The 20019-nt window shown below is 40.7% G+C and overlaps 2 protein-coding genes across 3 annotated transcripts in view; both read right to left on the bottom strand.

Moving 5' to 3' along the window:
• Nucleotides 1-124: 124 nt before the first annotated feature.
• Nucleotides 125-9794, bottom strand: mazb (MYC-associated zinc finger protein b (purine-binding transcription factor)). Of its 2 annotated transcripts, none has more exons than XM_055057904.1 (7): nucleotides 9013-9794; nucleotides 8705-8855; nucleotides 7449-7879; nucleotides 5567-5814; nucleotides 5425-5488; nucleotides 4748-4919; nucleotides 125-3813 (listed from the first exon to the last, which is right to left on the bottom strand). In XM_055057904.1, the coding sequence occupies exons 1-7, from the start codon at nucleotides 9043-9045 to the stop codon at nucleotides 3467-3469; spliced, it is 1446 nt and encodes a 481-aa protein (XP_054913879.1). In that variant the 5' UTR covers nucleotides 9046-9794; the 3' UTR covers nucleotides 125-3466. The 2 variants fall into 2 exon arrangements, with proteins under 2 accessions (XP_054913879.1, XP_054913880.1); XM_055057905.1 differs by having other exon boundaries at nucleotides 7767-7879.
• Nucleotides 9795-12167: 2373 nt separating this feature from the next.
• Nucleotides 12168-20019, bottom strand: part of taok2b (TAO kinase 2b) — a 28855-nt gene continuing 21003 nt past the window's right edge. Inside the window, exons 18-20 of the mRNA XM_055057793.1 lie at nucleotides 19528-19740; nucleotides 17379-17561; nucleotides 12168-16852 (exon numbers count right to left, since the gene is read on the bottom strand). Coding sequence (XP_054913768.1) covers nucleotides 15929-16852; nucleotides 17379-17561; nucleotides 19528-19740 — 1320 coding nt within the window. The 3' untranslated portion in view covers nucleotides 12168-15928. The remainder of the gene's footprint in view (nucleotides 16853-17378; nucleotides 17562-19527; nucleotides 19741-20019) is intronic.

Here is a 20019-nt window from a genome sequence, read left to right as displayed (position 1 = left end):
AGAAAAGGCTTTTCATTGAACAATTTAAGTTTTTTTGTATATTTGAAAATTAATTAAAATGTGAATATGAAAAAATAATCAAACTCTTTTTTAAAAAATTATAATAAACATTTTAATGCAAGAATACATAGTTGTCATGTGATGTCACACTTTTGGGAACTTTGTGGCAAGCAGCCATCTTGGTAGTCATCATGGCAGTTGCTATGGAACTGCTTTGACCATTATAAACAAGCCAAAAGTTTAGAACTAGCTCAACTCATTCCTATCTAATTAATAAACAACATAAGTACATCATAACTTGTAATCAATCACAGTTTTTTAGTACTCTAGTTTCTTTTTGTTGGTTTCAAAGCTTTGAGCTGCTCTTGCCTACCAAGATGGCGGTTCAGTGGCATGGATCACTTCCATGCCACGATAGCCCTTTTTGCACTGCAGGGTTCGGCCTGGCCCAGCCCGACTCCATTCAACCCTGGTCATTTTGCATAAAGCGGGATCGTCACGTAAATGGACAGTTTCCTTCTTGGGACAGAAATTCAGAATGTATATATTATTTGTATAGGTTTGAGACTACACTCCAGTTAATTGATTAGTAAAGTAGTTGTTTCAATTATCAATTCATCACGATCGATCCCAATCGCTTCATCCTGGCTATATAAAGCAATGTTTGAAATTGATGTTTTCCTTCTAAAAGTTGTTTGTGTTTCTTATTAGAATCTTCTTTGGGACATTAAGTTTTCAGTCTAACTAACATGAAGGAAAAACAGTCCAAACAGTTATTCTTGTTTAATATTTTTACTTTAAACTGTCCAAATTATAAAATAACATGATCTCTACTTGATCTACAAAAAAATAAAACAACAAAAACAATGACTGTAATAAGTATCGATTTTTTTTTTGCTCTAACAACTTTTTAGACATGCATACTGTTGAGAAATATAAAAATATAAATATAAATACATCCCCTTAATATTCTTAATGAATCCATGACTAAGATTTGAAATATTTTGTCATAAAAGAATTAAAATGCAGTTGAGTACGATAAGGCATTAAAGATGTATCACAAGAGCTGTACAGAAGCCTAAAGTAGAGGTATCATCATTATTATTTTTTTAGTGTAATGGAGAAAAACTAAAATTAATTTGCAATAAATCACTATGTTTCTCAACAGGAAAAACACATTTTCAAAGAAACAACTACAGATTTCAAGGTAAGAAATGAACACAAAACAAACTGCACTCGTCGACTGTTAAAGTCCTTTTTTCCCTCCACTTAAAGTGACTTTTTAAGCCCTTTCCACGCAACGAAACAACTGACCATTCATTACACGACTGATGCAGAAAACAAGTGCTATGCAGAAAGTTAAAAGACTAAATCTAAAAAAAAAAGTTTCACCCATTGGACTGGAACACAGAGAAAATGAAATAAAAAAAAGGACTATGGCAATGACAGCTGCAATCAAATGAATGGCAATCTATGTGAAAAAATTCAGAGTAAAATCAACTTTTTCATAAATATTATTGTCTACAGCTAACTAACTTAGTGGAACTGCTAAATTTTATTCTCGTCATGACAGTTTTATAACAATAAACATGGCCGAGCTTGCTTGGTTTATTTTGTTTTCATGCAAAAAGGTAGTTCAGAAGCCGAAGTGCTGATTAGCAGTTTTTTTTTCTGTGAAGGCCAGACCCAGAGAGGAAGACTCAGAGCAAAACAATCCGAGAAAACTCAAACCTCCATCCTTACTGAGTCCGACAGCTTTAAGGTGCTTGATGCTCCTGAATAACAACTTTTTTTTTTATTTCTGTACCTTTAGGAAACAGATGACTCATCCCCTACAGATGAATCTTCTTTCCTGATTACCTCCTCCAAAAAGACATTTAGCTAGCGTTAAAACCAAATTTTCATCTCCGTCTTGTGAAATAAAACTACAAACATGCGAGAGGAGCTCAAACTTACACACACGCAAACGCACCACTTCCCTTCTAACGTTTTTCTTGTTTCCTCCCCCCTGAAATGTCTCCACACAAACCGTTTTGGATTTTCAGTATTCTCGGTAGTTGCTAACATGGAGGTAAGATCAGAGCTGGTGTGAGATTTACAGTACTTGGTACAGTAGACAGCAGCCAATGCCAAAACAAGAAGGGGGTTTAAGGGTGGAGAGGAAGAACCACACTTTCATTAAGAGTCTTCATTCGGAAATATTTGGACAGCACATCCATGTTTGTCATTAGTGTCGGTGAACCTGCTGCAGCTGCTTTCCAAGATGTCTTCTTTGATGCTCCAGCTGTGCAGCAAAACTTTTTAGATGTTTTTTCTCTCAAAGATTTCACCTCTACCCCCTAAGTGCTAATAAAAAGAGAGGGGGGAATTCTCTGCAGACTCAAAGCAGGCGTTTCTAAAGAATAGGTTTCTACAGTGCAAACACTGATCGAGTTGTTCCAGTAACAGATGTCTTCTAGAAACATGTGGAAATAATTCATCTGTGGTGACTGCTTTGTTTATTAAAATTTCCCAGACATGTTCTCATTATAATTAACTTTTTAATGTATCTTTTGTGAATGTGATTTCTTGATTGTATGTTTATAATGTCTTTTGGTTGTTTAGGTCTTCCTGTCTTGGGACTACAGATGGAAATTAGCAATTATGCTATAATCTGGTTCATTTACAGCCTGTACAGAAGTATTGATTGTTCATTAATGTGCACTGTCCCTAATAAATTTAAACTAAACTAAACTAAAATTTGAACTAGAAGATAAGAAATTGAAGAAGATCTCAAGGCCAATTTAAGTAACACTGTTTTTTGAATGATAATTGTATTTTTATTTATTTGTTTTAAGCTACTTATGTCAGTTTCACATTATTTCAATAACAAAAACGGATTTATTTTCATGTAAAAGCAAATTTTGCATTTAGACAAAATTTAGCCCACTTACTGATAAAATCTCTTTAAAAAAATCAAATTTGTTTGTTATTAAAACATGATTTATGTTGATGCTTTTACTTTGAAATGTAACCGGACGTTCTCAAGTAAGACAAGGTAATGTCCGACCGGCTAACACAATCACCCTCCCATTATTATATGTAAGCGCTTAATAAGTCTTCTACCTTGTTATAACAGCAAGGTCGTGAAATTGACTAAATAAGTGAGAATCCGATACCGGATGAGTTAGCTAACGATATTTAAAAAAAATTGTCGAATGACGGAAGTTAATTTCGCCTTGCTTCTTGAAAAACGGCTACTTTGATTGCTAAACCAATCATTTTTCACTTGATTTTACTCGTCCAATCAGGCGTGGTCGTTTTTTTTTGCTTGTCCAATCATGTGTGGCTCTTGTGAAACGTCTTTCTTTGGAAACGCCTACTTCTTCTTTAGACATACCTACATGAATAAAAACGGAAAATAAAACATTAAACCGGATCAGAATCAACATGTAACCGTCCCGGGACTCGCTTCTGATCCATCCTGCTAACTGTGGGACTGCGGCGCCGCGATGCTAGAGCAGTCCGTGACGAGCAGGTCCACCACCGTGTTCCCGGTGACGTACACTGTGGGCGCCGCCGTCACCATGTTGCTAAGGGAGACGGAGCTGCTGGCGGCCACGTTAGAGGTGACGGGGGTCGGTGCGGCCTGGCTGGTGCTGTGGGTTCCCATGTGGCCCTGGAGCTGGGTGGGTGTCTTACACTGGACGCCGCACAAGTGGCAGACGAGGACGCCGCCCGAGGCCGTGCCGCCGAAGCCGCCGGGGCTCTCCTTCCACTCCTGGCCGTGGTGCTTCTGGGCGTGGACGCGGAGATACGTCAGCGTGGTGAAGCCTGGTGGAGAGCAGGTGCATGCAGTGAGTGCGCATGCCTGCACATGCGCATTAAGACGTCCGACTTTAAGAGGAGCTGTCTGTTCAGCATGTGCGACAAGTTACAACGAAAATGTCAATAAATTATTTTTAATGATTACTAGGTAGATATACATGCATTGTCGTGGTTTCAAAGTACATAGAAAAAGAGTACATTTTCCCACACACACACAAAATATATATATATCAAACATTTTTTAGATCAATCTGAATTTTTCAAAGGTGTATTAGGAGCATTGTCGATGGTGGAACATTTTCTAGAAAAAAGATGGACATTTCTGAGCTCCAAAAATCTAAACTTTTCAAGAAAAAAAAACTCAGAAATTGAGATTAATGTCAGACATTTTCCAGAAAAAACAAGGACATTTCTTAGCTTGAAAAGATGAACATTTGCTAGAAAGAAACCTCAGAAGGTCTGAAATTTCTAGAAAAAATCTGGACATTTTTGACATTTCAAAAAAATCAGAAATTTCCAAAAGATCTTTTGATACAAATTTACTTCCCCTTTCATTCCATCAATTGACCCGCATCAGTATTTGCCTTGCTGTCCTAATAGTCCCAGGCTTGCCACGTTTTAAATGTTTTACATTTAATACGGTCTAGCAGCAGCTGACATTAGAAACAGAGTTTCACATGTCAAAGTTTTTTGTAGAAAATTTCTGAACTCACTCTCAAAGAAGAAGCTCATTCTTCCTCTTTTGAAGAGTGAGCTCTTCAAAAAAGTCAAACGTTTTTAGAAAATTTTTGACTTTACAAAATACCAAACACACTAGAAATAGAGACTGATTGGTAAACTGCATGGTCCAAAAATGAAATGGAGAAGGAACCGTTGCAGAGAACTTTAGATTTATGAACTTCAAAGTTTGTGCCTCCTGATAAAAAGTGTGTGCACTCACTGCGGTTGCAGAGGTGGCAGACGTGGTGCTGCGACTGGTTGTGCACCCTCATGTGATCGGTGATGTAAGCGGCGGACAGGAGCTTCCCGCAGATGTGGCACGGCACTTTCTCCTCGTGACGGATCATGTGGGCTCGCAGGCGATCCTTGGTGGCAAAACACGACTCACAAGTCTGCAGACAGATGAGAGATGAAGCATCGTTGGTAAAAATCAGAACACCTGGCATTTTAGGCTCCATTCCATTTGGTTTGATTTATATACTGTCCCAAAAATGATTGTGATGAATGATAATATTGTCATTTTGAGAAATTTTAAATATATTGATAATGACATAATAATGGTATAATTTTCCCTCTCAAATACATTGAACACAGCACTTAACACTTTAAATATCTGAAATAAAACAAAACAACCATAAAGAAAAAGAAAAACCAAACAACAGCAACATAAAAAAATTATTATGAAGTATCTATAAACAAAATTAGCCATAAAAACAATCGTAATCATCAGAAAAGAAATTGAGCTGTTTTGTCTGCATCAAAGTTCGATTTTGCATTTACATCTCCCCAAATGAACCGGACTTCCTAGACAAACAAACAAGTGTTGCACTAAACAGGACTGGTGTGTGAATGCACCTTTAAGATAAAAAACTGCAAAAAATAAAAAATTATGCATACCGGACATTTGAAGGGTCTTTCTGAGGAGTGCACCTGCCGGACGTGACTGTTGAGATGGTCAGGCCTGCAGCAGGACATAAGAGAGACACGTTGGAGCAGGAAGGGGGCGTGGCCACGGCGCGCGGCTGCAGCGCAGCATCACCTGGAGAAAGCCTTGCCGCAGTGAGGACAGATGTAGGGTTTCTCCACGCCGCCCTGGTGGGAGCGCACATGGTGGCTCATGCGGTCCTTCCTCTTGAAGCGCTGCTGGCAGATGGGGCAGGAGAAGGGCTTCTCGTCCGAGTGGGACAGCCGGTGCCGGTTGAGGTGGTAGACGTCCCGGAAGGCCTTCCCGCACGTCTCGCAGGCGTGGTTCTTCTTCACGGGGTTGGGGTTGGGATTGGCGGGCCGCTGAGAGAAAAACAAACAAGCTACAGAGTTTAGGTCTGAAGTCTTTTCTCCACAAACTGGAAGAGAATTTGTAGTATTTGACGATGAAATCATGCAAACACATAATCGGCCAGTTAGGTAAATGATCTGCTGATCGCAGTTGCAAAGAATTACTTCTGGCTCGTCTTTAATTCTGGTTTGTGTTACAGAGAACATGCAGGGGAGCGTGGGGGAGTGGGGCTTCGAGCTAGGGCTGGGCGATGCATCAATTCTCATTTTTCCGAAGATTGAATTTTTACAAAATCTGGATTTTTTTTCCTCGTCAATGCTATTGTATTTTTTTTAGATGTTGAATTCAGATCAAATCTACGATGGAATACTAGGGCCAGGCTATGTTTGGTTTTGTTTTTTAATCACAGAAATAAAGTCAGAGAATAAATTTGTACGACAATAAAGTTGAAATGTCACAATATTAGGAGAATAAAGTAGGAATTTTATGAGAACACCAACACAAAATAAATTAAAATGGGGAATATTGAGCATGTTGTAGAGTTATAATTTGTAATATTTGATGGATATACTTAACCTTTTAACATAATCAACATTTCATTTTGGTTTGTAGGATTTTGACACGTTTGAGCAAAGAAATGCCCACATCTGATCTTTATTACTAGTAGCATTTTCTCAAAGTACCATGTAGTAATTTTAAGACTTTTTTCTGTCTAATAAAATTGCATCTTTATTTTGATATTAAGTCTACATTCTTATAATTAAAGGTGACCCCTTATGCTTCCTTGAACAGGTTAGGATTGGAAGATACAAAACATATTTTTGCATAAAATCATTCTGAGATGATGAGATTTCAGTCAGGTCAGGTCTGCCAAACTCAACGTTTACACTGGTGTGTGAAAATACTGCAAACAGATTCGCAATTATACAACCATACGTGTTTGAAAAGCAGAAGTGGAGCCTCCTGCACAACCAACAAAAATGCAGCAAGTGGTTTCTGGGTTTTTTCCAGCAGCCATTGTACAGCGAATACATCGGTAAAACCAGCTGAACAAACATGCTGGAGCGCTGCTCGGGTTGCTAGGTAACAGGTGCAGTGCCAGTTGAATGTTTTTGAAATGGCTCATTTTCCAGACACCAAAAAACATTCACTTTTTGCCAAAACACAGCTGGGTATTCTTTTTTTTAAAAAAATACGTTTAGAAGCATGAAAACATGCAAAAGGTGAATTTTGTAAGATAGATCTCCTTTAAACAAACATTTTTGCAGCTTGGCCCTGATACTCCTTAATACAACTCACAGAAGAGATGACTGAAATAAAAGCCACTTTTTAAAATATTTTCTATTTTCCACTTAATCTTTTAGAAAAGGAGAGTTAAAATAGTCTCTGGTATGAAAACAAGTCTTTTCTTCCACTGTTTGGAGGTTTTATTTGTAAGCCACATCGCCCAGCCCTACTTCGAGGGAACTGTTTCTTAAACCGGGGACTGAAATCGCCCCTCAACCAATCAGCGCTCAGGGATTTCTCCCGAAATCAAACACAGCGGACGAATTCAAAGATCGTCGTGACGAAGGCAGCTTAAGAAACAACACTCTCGAAGGCTCGGGGGTTGACGACAACCGTCTCTCACAAGGCCCTGACCCACCTGTACTGTCGCCCCTGTGGCCATGACGACAGCAGCAGGAGGCGGAGCATGAGGGTTAACAGTAGCCATGACGTTTGGCATGGCAACCCCTTCGCCATCCTGACCGCCCAGGGGAGGCTGCTGGGCGCCCGCCAGCACGCCGGGAGGGGCGAGAGGGGGAGGCACGGAGAGGTGCAGCAGGGAGAGGGGCACAGTGGGCCTCTCCGCCCTCCCTCCGGCCCCCACCGCCATGGCCGGCGGGGCCGCCGCCACCACCTGGCCGGCGGTTCCCTCCTTTGCTCCCTCCGCCTGCACTCTGGCCCTGTCCTTCATGCGTACCCCAGTGTGGACCGACTGGTGCCGCCGCAGGTTGTAGTTGTTCTTGAACTGCTTGTTGCAGATGGCACAGATGTGTTGCACACGGGCCGGCCGAGGCGCTGGCTTCACCGGCTCTGGAGGAACCAGGGGGGAGAGAAGAAGAAGAACAAGAGAAACTCAGGGTCTGTCACAACCTTTCAGGTGAAGTTCACCAGTAAAAGACCTAATTCTGCTTAAAACAACATTTTCTAGCATTTTAATTCAACTGAAACAAAAAACTACAGCCGAGTATTGGGAACATACATAGAAAAAATAAATAAATACATTTGTGAGAACAAATAAGCTCATACAAGGATAAAGTCTAAATAATATGAGAACAGTCACATCTTGAGAACAAAATTGTATTACAACCCAACATACTCAGTAAATAAACCAAAACTCTACAAAAACTATTTGCTTTTTGCTTTTAAGATAAAAATATCCTAAACTCCTCAAGTGGCTAGATTTAGTTTCACCAGGTTCAGATTTACTAAAGCAAAGCTTGTTTAATTTAAGTTACTTTAGACAATAAAATGAATTTGAATTATTGTGGAAAAATGCTTTAACTGGTTAAAAGAAAAATCTATGGCATGTGTCATTTTAAGCCGATTAATCCTGAGAATAATTAACTGATTACTAAAATAATTTAGTAGCATTGCTACATAAACCTGAACTACAATTAAAATAAGATTCTATAAAAATGCATAAGTGGATAAATGATATATTTACAGAATGCGCCATTTTTAATTGATAAACGATTAATCAATTCCTAAAATAATCATTAATTGTAGTCCCAATTACATCTTCACATTTCTATCATGATAAAAGGCGCTCAGCTCAAACTGTCAGTGTTTTGAGCAACCCTCCCTCTGCCTGTTTATCCACCTGGACCCACTCAGGTGTGTCTGAGAGTCTCTCACCAGGCAGGGGTTCCTCACTCAGAGCCGTGGTGTCCACAGTGGAAGGAGGCTGCGCTATGTGCTCTGTGGGTGGGGTCTGGGGAGAACTCGTATGCACTTGCATGAGCTCTGATTGGAGGCTCCCCTCCACTTGGTTTTGGGTGGGAGTACTCTGGAGGAGCAAGGAGAAGGCCATCACCAAATGTAAACACAAGTCACAGCATTTATCTTGCAGAGGTTGTAACAAAAAGATGTGAGCGAGGCTGGGATGACACAGACAGGGCCCGCGTGTGCGGAGAAAACGCAAAACAGGCCCGCACAAAGCCTACCTGGAAGAGAAAATTGCTCCAAGCAGCATCCATTTTGCGCCACAGACAGCGGTGGAGATTATGAAGTCAGCTCCTGAGCCGCCTTTGCATGGCTCGGATGGGCCCCTCCGGTGGCGATCGGGACGCGGACGGAGGCCCGGCCCGCAGCGGGAGCGATGGGCTCCCCGGTTCTGTCGTAAAGCGCGAACAAAGCCAAAGCCGTGTGCTGAAATCTGGTTTTCTCATTGAGGTAGAGCTGTGGGTTGAGACGCACGCAGCTGTGGGAGCAACGCAGGCTGCAGAGGTGGAGCAGGCCCCGTCCAGGATCGGCCTGCTGCCTCCTGCTTTCAACTTTAATACTTTACAGACACACAAATGACCCCAAACCTCGCTAAACACGCAGAAATCAGCCCACGGGAGTTTCCTGAAAACAACCAGAAACAGTAATGATACTAAAAACCGAGCCGCTGCAGTTTTACTCTTCAGCGTCGCGCACAAAACAGTGAAATAAATGCTCTGCTTTCCACGCAAGAGACCGAATATGAGTTGTAATATCTGTCAAAACGGCAGGTCATGCTTTGCTTGTTTTTGATTTATGAGTCTATTTGTGTCCGGTTCCCGGAGCCGCGCTAGGCCGTCGGGGTTCGGTCGAAGCCTCGCCGCTGGATTCAAGCCCTGACCGCGGCGAGCGGCGCTCTCGCCGGGCCGCAGCCTCCCGCTCCACCTCGGCCGTTCAGCTGCGAGGATGTCATCTTTCTTTTTTTATCGCCCGCTCTCCCTCCTCCCTCCCTGTCTCTTTCTTCCTTTTCTTTTTTAATTCCTCTTTCTTCTCCCCCTCCTCTCCTTTTTCTCGCACCGCTATGTCCCACTTGCTCTTAAAGGGGTAGAGTTTCCTTTTTGGACACCCCCTCCTTGTTATTTCCGTCCTCGTTGTCCTCTCCCCTTCCTTCCTGGATTGTCGGCCGACGGAAAATGCTCTCTCTCCCCCCCACCTCTCTGGCTGCTGCACCGAGCAAATCTGCAGCGGGGAAAACAAGCAGAGTGACTTTCCATTAGCCGAGGGATGACAGACACGTTTTAAAGGGCAATGCGCACAGATCCTCCCAGTTGCTCTGTAATAATGATGTCAGACTGTTGATGCCGCACAATAGCAGCTCAGGAGATAAAACACAACAACAAAAACATGATCTATGATGAAAATATCACGACTTTAGCTTTACAGCTGCAACCCCCCAGAAAGTATCAACAGGATGTCATTTTTATTTTACCAACTGTTTAAACTTGGCTCTCCACCCAGAGAGGCAAACTGCGGAAGAGGATTAGGATCATGAAAACAAAAAAAAAAAATCCGATTTTAATCTGAGATTAATTCTCAGAATTCTGACATTATCTCAGAATTCTGAGAAAAAAGAATTCTCAGAATTAAAAAAAGAATTCTGGGAATTCTTTTTTCTCAGAGTTTTGAGGGAAAAAAAGTCAGAATTCTGAGATTAAAGTCAGAACTGTTTTACTTTTTTTCCAGTGGCCCTCATCCTCTTCTGTAGAAATCTCTACGGAGTGCCTTGAAAGAAAATCGCTGCACAATCTGGTGGTGCAATGCTGCATATTTTGGTGTCAATCTGATAACATGTAAATGCAAAATTAATGTCACAAATTCTAAATAACTTCATATTATTGAATTTCTGACCTTTAGGTGCTTCTGTGTTTTTGTCCATTCAGTTATTTTGTTCAAATCTTGGACATAATTTGAATTAAGTTTGTTGGTGTCTTCAAAATACTTTAATATCTTAACATAATAAACTAGAGGTGTGTGATACTGCATATTTTGGTATCAGTCCCTGCTAAGTAAATACAGGGCCAACATCACCAATATCAATGCTTATTATTATTATTATTATTATTTAAGTTAGAAATATCAGATTTCTGACCTTTTGGTGCTGTCGTGGGCTTTTCTTTGAATTATTTTGTTAAAACATAGGACACAATTTGGATAAAGTTTATAGGTGTGCCCAAAATATTTTAACATATTTGCATAATTAAAAAAGAAAACTTCAGGTTTGCGATACAAAATACAGGGCCCCTATTACTGATACCAATATTTTTTTTATATTTTAAACTTTATACATTTAGATGTTTTTTGCTTTTACCTTTAATCCAAACAGTGTTCATAGCTAGCCACAAAATACTTTAACATTAACATGATAAACAAACAATAGAATTAAATAAATTTGTGTTTTTTCTAAATAAAATCTTATTTCAGAAAATTAAAACAAAATCTTGTGTGAGGTAGAGTTGAAACTACGACACCATAAGAAAATTTTATAAGGGAATCTGAAACTAAAGTAGCAATCTCACCATGTTATCAATCTAATGCAGATTTGGTATCGATATTATTGAACAGAACAAATTTATAATAGGTAATCTAAAACAAAACTATAAATCTTACCATGGTCGTATCATTCCAATACCAACTATATTATCAAAACGTTAAATCAATATCAGAATTCTGGATTAATCTGCACACCTTCACCCAGGATTCAAACCAAAATAAAGAAAAGAAAATGCTTCTCTCACTGTTAAAATGTAAATCTACAAAGCTTAACATATTGATATTAGTTCAAATGGCTATAAAATGAGCTATTTTCCTTAAACTTTAAATTCCCTTACTGAATAACTGTCATAATTTAGTTTGACGATTCTTAAATTCATACTAAATACTTCAGAAGAAAATTGCAGACTAACTGGACTGTAACATGTTTATGTTGTCAATAATCATTTCTCTGTTTCAAAACTGTTTCCTATGTGTTAATGGAAAACGCAAATTTATTACTCCATCTTCTTTTTGATTATATTGCACAAATATTTACTTAAGCAACTTTGCGAAACTAAAGCAGACTCGCATACTACGTTTTACGGCTGTAAAAAAAAAGAAGCTAATTTCTGCCTAAAGAAATTTTGAGATTGTCAGAAATTTCCACAACCAGCTGACCAAATATGCTGGAGTTCCACTTGGGTTGCTAGGTAACGATGGACTGCCCCTCAAATGTCACTCAACCAATCAGGAAGTTTTTGAAACAGCTCATTTTCCAGACACCAAAAAAACATCAAGTTATTGCCCAAAAGTACAAATAAAAACATGTCAAAAGTGTATTTTAAATGAAAAACATAAAACCAAGTTAATGTGTTAATATCAATTTATTATCTTTTTTTAAATCATTTTTTAAATCCACCCCTTGTTTCCCATTTCCAACGACACACATCATCCCATCTTGTGTTCCCTCCTCAAGCTTATGTCCAGTGATTAGTCTCACCCCTTCCCCACCCCATAAAACCCCCGACGCCCCCAAAACACCTCGACCCAATGAGCCTGCGTCGTCCTTTTCCGAAGCGAGAGGCGAACAAGCAACCACATCGACGTCCACGCCGTCCCAAAGCCCACAATCTTAGTTTTTACAAGGAGTTTACGCATGCACTGAGATTCCAACCGAGCATAAAGTATTAGTGTTACACAGAGGGGCGTTGTCTTGAGCTGGTGTTTCTGAGTCATACAAACTGCAGGGTGATTATCTTCCTCCTCCTCCAAAAACAAAAAAAAAAAAAAAAGAAAAAAGAGCATCATGCCCAGAGTAGTAAATAAAACCCTTTGCGTGAACACTGATTGCTTCAGACGGGCTGCTGTGAGGGCTCTGGGGGCCACAGCAGCTCAGTCGGGGGCCCGTCCCGTCATCCCTCCGTCTTTCTGTCCACTGCCTGCATGCTGCATCCTTCGGCAGTTTGATCCTCGCAAAACCCAAGAAACCAAAACGAAAAGTAAACCAGTGTTTACATTCCAGTGGCCTATATATATATAAATATCTATATATATAGATTCTTTATTTTTATTGTGGTTTTTCTCCAAAGAGAGTCCAAAGGAAGGGGGTCAGAGGTCAGGCGGGGTGGCTTGCTTGGAGTGTCATTTTATCTTAATTTTTTTTTTTTATAAAAAGAAAGTGGCATTATAACTAGACTTTACCGCTCGACACACGTACATAAATCATTAACAGTTATTAACGATCCCCTTATTAATAGTCATTGATGTCTTAGACACACCACACCTGACAACAGATTCATCAGCTATTGTTATAGTTCTATGTTCTTACAGTAAACAGTGGGCCCCTTTTTGCTTCTCGCAAGAAAAAACGTGAACATGATCACGACAACAATTACACCAGGATTAGTTATGGTAATATCGACACCTATAGAAAAAAAATGCAGCTGCAGCTCAACTTTGGGAGTATATAAAAAAATTACTATCATTGTCTTTGTTCATCTATAAAACCAAACGATTTCTGTTCTTAATATTACCATAAATATCTACAGAAAAAGGTTAAAAATAAGAAAAACTGAGACAAGTGATTCTAAATGCGGTAAACTGGGACGGATACAGTACTGTTCAATGTGTTTGATCATGTTTTTTTCTATTTTATGTACATCTATGTCATGCACTGGAGTGACACTTATATTGAGATATTCAGTATGTCATCAGAAAGCTTTGCTTTTATACACGTTCCTCGTCCACGCTGCGTTTTTGGAAGAGTCTCTTTACTTTACAAACATTCTGTGTTTTCAGTTCAGTCATTAAATAAATTAATATTAATAAGAATAACAACAACAATAAAAAGTGGATGGCACAACATCCCTTTAAGAACCCCGTGAAGGCATTGGTGACGTTCCAAGCAAATTGTTTTTGTGTTTCTACACAGTTAAAAAAAAAAAATACAAAAAAACAACAACAAAATAACAGCAGTTTAAAAATGTTTTCTGAATTTCGTCTTTGATTTTCATTTCAGCATCTGGACACAAAACAAAAGCATCTTCCTTTTTGTCCTCCTGTGTCTTCTTTCTTTCTCCATTCCAGAACAGAACATCATAGAAGAAGACAGACAGCAGGGTTTCTACACAGCGTTCAGCTAAATCCCAACGCAGATTCAAGAGTCCTCAGTCCGTTTCTGCTCAGAAGTATCAACAGAAATTAATACGTGGAAGGAAGGAAGGAAAGCAAGAAGAAAAACAATTAAATGAAGAGAGGAAGAAAGGAGTAGTGGAAGGAAGAACGGAAGAAAAATGAAAAATGGAAGGAAGAGAAATGAATGAACAGAGGAAAGAAGGAATAAGGAAGAATGGAAAACAAGAACGGATGAAAACAAATGAAAGAAATGGAAGATGATTGTATGATGCAACCTTGATTCAACAATGGAATATGGAATAAATACAAATATCTTTCCATACTCTTATTTCTTCATATGTTCCCAAACCTTTCCATCGCTAATCTCCATAAAAATAATCTCCAGGCTGTGTAGGAACCCTGAGACGCGGCTGCTGCCTCTGCAGCCGCAGGAGGAAGCAAAGGCCAAACGTTCACATCCTGCCTGACATTTTCATACTGTGACAGAGATAAAAACACTGAACAGAAACGTCTAGCACCACCGTCATCCAGTGGTGACACAGGTGGTTACATTCCTCCCCTTGTTATATCCGTGAGAATGGGAGAAAACCTGTCTACCCACCCTGAGTCTAAAGAGGCAGGATGCAGCTCGGTAACCCCGGTTTGCCCCTTCATCATGACCTCTGGGGCTTTTTGTGCACAAAGTTCTGCATCTCAACAGTTCCAGGAGTGGAAATCTGTCCAGAAGACAGAGAAAGGTGGCAAACGGAGTATAGATAGTTCCCGCATGACGTCACACCTCCTACATCCAGGTGCCACGCCGCCATTTTGATAGTACAGGAAGCAGCTTTCCGATTCAGCGATGGCGCACAAGAGAACGGTGGTCGTTTGATTCAAGGGCGTAAAAGCAAAGGCGATAAGACAGTAAACGACCTGTGAATGTGAGCAAAGTTCGCTGCTAAGCATCAATGAGAGCTGCTGGCTAATATCCAGAGGAAACAGAAAGTTTCTGGTCACTTCATTAGCAGTAAGGATAATTTCAAAGGTTTCTAAAATTAAGCAAACTGTGACAATGTCAGTCAATAACCGTAATTATGGAAGAGGATTAGGGCCAACAAAAAGAAATGAAATGAAGTTGTAAGACGCCATTGGCCATTTCAGATGGGGAGATAAATACATTTCTGCCAAACAAAAGAAAATTTGGTGTCTATCTTTGTCAAAATTCAAATAAATAAACATTCTTAAATCTATGTCAATTATGTAGTTAGAATATGAAAATAATTTTATAAATGTTTCTTTCTTGTTACAGGATTTCTTTCTTGTTAGCTAGTTTAGGCTAAAGCACCTAAACTGGAGCTTTAGCCCGTCCCAAATTTATCCTGTAGATTAAGATTTTAGACTAGATTTCCATCTAGATGGTGCTTAAGCAATTTAGACATTTTCTGATTCTCAGAAGAATCAGGCAAAAAAAACAAAAAAAAAACAGAATCCGCGCACAAGCTTGATTGACAATGCTAAGACCCACCTCTTAGCTCTGATTGGTTGTTTCTAGAAACACTTTTTTTTTGCTTTATTGAAATAGATGTATTTCGAAAACTGCAATGAAAATATTTTGTGCATCAGACGACTTTTGTGATGAATATTGGATGTTATGACTGGAGGAAACGTTGAAGACGACGACAGAAAGCGGTAGGAGGAGGATTTATTTTGGGGCTTTTTTGCATCGCACAGTTCAGAAAAAGCTGTGTCATTAGAACGTCTATTTTAATGTAATTTCATATTTAAGAGAAACGTCGCTGTCGTGACATTGTGTTTTATTAAATATCACCATAATATCGACAAATTTGTGCCCACATTTGTAATGGAAACACAACTACTGTTGACCGGTTGCCTACCAATATGGCGGCTTTCTGGGGTAACTTTCTTCTGGTCGGGTCTTGTGGGAACTATCTATAGAGACGCAGCCTGTGATAGACACCTTCACCTTCATCGCTGCCGCACCTCTGAAGCCTCCTAAGAGTAGGAGAGGTGGGAGCCGTTGGAGATGTGCGACGTGACCGAGGTGCTTCGACTCAGGACGCCGTCGCTGCCGCCGGCGCCTCCAGGCCCGCCGCCGGACGCCGTCCTCCTCAGCGGCTGGGGGCTGTTCCTCAGGGCCATCAGGTTGGGGGTACCGCGAACCGCCAGCCCTCCGCCTCCGTATATCCCGCCTTGCGATGAGGAAGAGGAAGACGAGGAGGACGAAGGGCCGGAGATGGAGGGTGGAGCCGGTGGAGGAGGAGGAAGCATGGCCAGGGACTGGGAGGAGGAGCGAGACGGGAGGTGATGGGAGAAGGGCAGGGGGTGTGGGTGGGCCAGGTCACCGCCGGAGCCTCGCACTCCGGCCCACTCCCGCTCCCTCTCCTTCTCCCGCTCTCTCTCCCGCTCCCGGTAGAGCTGCGGCGTGCTCTGGTGGTGGTAGTGCTGCGGCAGGTGGTGGCGCTGGTGGTGGGAGGAAGACGAGGAGGAGGAGGAGGAAGAGGAGGCGGAGGAGCGGGATGAGTGGTGCATGTCCCTGCCGTCCCGCCCGTGCCCCAGAGCCATCCCTAAACCGTGGGAGGAAGAGGAGGACGACTCGCTCCTCCGGTCGCTGGCGCCGCTGCCGATGCCGCTGCTGCTGCTGCTGTTGTGGCTGCGGCGGGACAGCTGCTGCGACGACATGTTCTGCTGGTGCACGCCGTGGCTCCAGTGGCCGGCGGAGCGGGAGCCGGACGGCTGGGCGTTGGAGTAGCCCTGCTTGGCGTAGGCGTCGCCGGGCACGCCGGTCAGCGCCATGTTGCTGAAGCCCAGGCGGAGGCTCTCCGAGTCGAAGGCCTCGATCTCGCTGGCCTGCCGCTCCAACAGGGTGCGGATGCGTTCAGAGCGCTCGTTCTGCAGGGACAACATCTCCTCCTCGATCTGCGAAAACAAAAACACCTTTTACATTCTGTCAAAGTTTGCAAAGAGGGTTGCCAGGTCTTAGAACCCAAACGCAGAGTAAAACTCGCCCAACTCCAGAAAACCATCCCAAATCCCAACCGCTGATGAAATTCATTTGGATGGTTATATTCAGAATTTTGTGTCTCATTTGTCATCAACTGCATACAGACTTGTGACAATTTACAACATTTTTCTTTATTATATTCTGACCAGAACCAGATCCAACTGGAACTGCAAAGGACTCGACTCTTTGAGTTCAAATAAATTTTAGTTTATTGTATTGATGTGTCCTTTTTAAACAATCTTATAATCAATACTAAAAGCCTCCCAAACCTGTTTTTTCCAACAAAATGTGTTCGAAAGCAGCGCAAGTGGGGGGAAACCCACCCAATCTGGCAACCCTGAGAGAGGATGAAGGACTGAACCTGATAGGAGAAATTGAATGTCTGTCATTTTCTATAATAAATGTATGTATGTCTAAAGTCTGCTGATGTGTGCGGCTGACCCTCTGCTCCAGCAGGGCGCGGCGGATGGACACCCTCTGCTCCAGGTCCTTCACTTCCCTCTCGTGCTGCGTGTCGGTGTGGATCTTGATTTTGCTCTGATAGGCGTTGAGCAGCTCCAGCTCCTGCTGCAGCTGCATCCGCAGCACCTTGTACTCCGCCTCCTGCGTCTCGTCCAGCCGCAGCTAGCAGGGGAAAGACGGAGACAGTCGGGTTGAAAACGCAACATTTACAGAAACAAAAAAACAAAAAAAGTGCAAAACTTCAAACTGAACTGCAGAATTTAAGATTCCCGTCAGATGAGGAGATAAATACCCATAATACTTTGCATGTTATATCTGCAGTCAGCTATTTGAGTTTGTAACAAACAAATTAGAACATTTTTGCTTCTGTATGGACTGGAAAATAAAACTGCAGAATGACGTCTTCTCCTCTTGTATTTCAAATTTGATTTGAAAATATTATCTAAAAAATGATGGAGGTTTTTATGTAGTTTTTTGATGTCTTTACCCACATTTGGATTCTTCAAATGGATCAATAAAGATATTCTGTGCTGATGTATGAAAAGATAAAGTTTCATCTGCAACACTTATACCACAGTATAAGTTTAAAGTATAAATTTTAGAAGTATTTCACAAACATTCCTCATTTAAATGTTATCAGCATCCTTATAAAATTACAACTTTATTCTCCTAATATTATAACTTGTAATATTTAGACTTTATTCTCATTATTTCAACTTTATTTTCGTACGACTGTTTTCTTTAAATGTTCTTATTAGTTTATTCTTGCAATAAATAAAATGTAGTCTGGAGAAATGAGCTGAATTCAAAGTCCAGCTAAATAAAAGCTGTAAAACAAAATGGCCGCCCTTGAACTATAGGAACCCAAGGAGCTCATTGGTGGAAAACAAATCCAGATTTTCCAAAAGTTAAATCAGTTTTTGGATTTTGCTGAGTCCAAACAAGAAATTAAAGTCAAAATAAATAATAATTTACTAAAAATCAACCAATAACAATCAGATATTGCAATTGGTCAGAAAGTCTGGAAGCTCTAAAATCTTTCTGTTGTCCCAGATTTGCACGACTAACAGACACAAGTTATGTCTTCTTGCAGTGTTTCTGTAAATAAAAATATGTTTTGGACCTCAGAGGTTATTCATATTTCTGCTCAGCTTGACTGGAGCCACAAACAAGGGCAGCAGGGATTTGGCTTACTGAGCTTAAATGGCGCGCCGCCATGTGAGGTAATCACAGTTTCCTCCCCTCTTCAGCCTCTCACAATAAATTATTCAGGAAAAAACCCAAAGCTTTTGTGTCTGAATGACAAGGAAGATGAAGGTGTGAGCGCTCCTGAAAGATCCAGGGCGGAGAAAATGTCCAACAAAATTTATTTCTGCTTTTTACTGTTGAATTGTGAATCAGATTAAAATGTTTAGATTACAATGCAGGGCATTTAATCCCAACTGATGCCCTAAACTGGAATCTAACGGGATCCATCTGTTCTACTTCAAACAGCCTTGAACAGGGCTGGTGCAAGATCATATGGGGGCCTGGGCAGGACTTAATTTGGGGCCAAAAATACAGATTTAGATCGATAGTATGTGAGAAACAAATGTAAGAATAAAAATGGGAAAAAAAGTTAATGTGTGCACATTTACAAGAAGAAAAAAGAATCTGGGAGAAACATTTGACTTCTGAAATAATATTTTTCCAAATTATTTTGGAAAACGTGTTTTTTTTCTTTTATAGCAAATATTCTGAAAATTTGATTTAAAAAAAACAACTCCAATTTGAAATTAATCTCAGATTTTTAAAAAGTAAAATTATGGAAATTTCAGAGTTGAAACTCAGAAAACCTCCAAAAAGTAAAAAAAAAAAAATTGACTTTTGAAATGCTGAAATAAAAAACAGAAAAATCCAAGAAAACTTCTGAGATGAATCTCAACATTTTTTCTAGAAAATCTTCAATCTGTTTCTAATAATTTTTTAACTTTTCAAGCTCAGAAATGTCCAAGATTTTTCAAAAAAACTTCTGAAATGTTAGAATTTCTGAGAGTTTTTGGTGGAAATTCTCAGAAACTCTGCGTGTTCTAAACCCAAAGAACCGCCTCCGGTCCAGCCGGGTTCTGTGGGAAGGGAAGCGACTCACGGCCTGAGTGGACAGCATGTCGTTGATGGAGTGGTCGTACTGCTCGGCCAGGATGGCCAGCTTCCGGGTCTGCTCGTCCTTCAGCCGCTTCAGAACCGCCTTGTGCTCCGACTTGGGCGTGTTCTCCAGCAGGTGGTTCCGCAGGGCCTTGTACTGCCGGGTCTGGATCTTACAGGTGTCCTGGAACTGGCGCTTTATCTGGAGCTCTTTGGACTGAAGGAGAGACGAGAGAAACAGGGCTAAAAAAAAAAAAAAAACCTTAAAAGTTCTGGTGGTTCAGAAACACAGGAATGAATGAACTTCACTTTTATAATTAATAAAAGTGATTTGGAAAAGAAGCTCCAGTCTGTAGTGCAGAACCGGATCACTCCAGAATCTTTAACTGAATTCATTGGCAACTTTATGATCAAGGTCGTCACACTTCAAAAACACAAAATCTTACTGAGTATTTTTGGTTTAGTTTCTGGTGAAAATATCTTGGTGCACTTTAAA

This window comes from Poeciliopsis prolifica, unplaced genomic scaffold (genome assembly GCF_027474105.1).
Source record: "Poeciliopsis prolifica strain line A6 unplaced genomic scaffold, Auburn_PproV2 SCAFFOLD049, whole genome shotgun sequence".
Taxonomy (NCBI): Eukaryota; Metazoa; Chordata; class Actinopteri; order Cyprinodontiformes; family Poeciliidae; genus Poeciliopsis; species Poeciliopsis prolifica.
Note: the sequence above shows the minus strand (reverse complement) of the source record. Positions and strands in the feature narration are given on the sequence as shown.

Coding starts and splice junctions, on each gene's coding strand:
- mazb (XM_055057904.1), bottom strand. CDS start 9,045: ATGGATGCTGCTTGGAGCAATTTTCTCTTCCAG. Junction 8,856..9,012: donor GGAGCAATTTTCTCTTCCAG/GTAGGCTTTGTG, acceptor TTGCTCCTCCAG/AGTACTCCCACCCAAAACCA. Junction 7,880..8,704: donor GAGTGAGGAACCCCTGCCTG/GTGAGAGACTCT, acceptor TGGTTCCTCCAG/AGCCGGTGAAGCCAGCGCCT.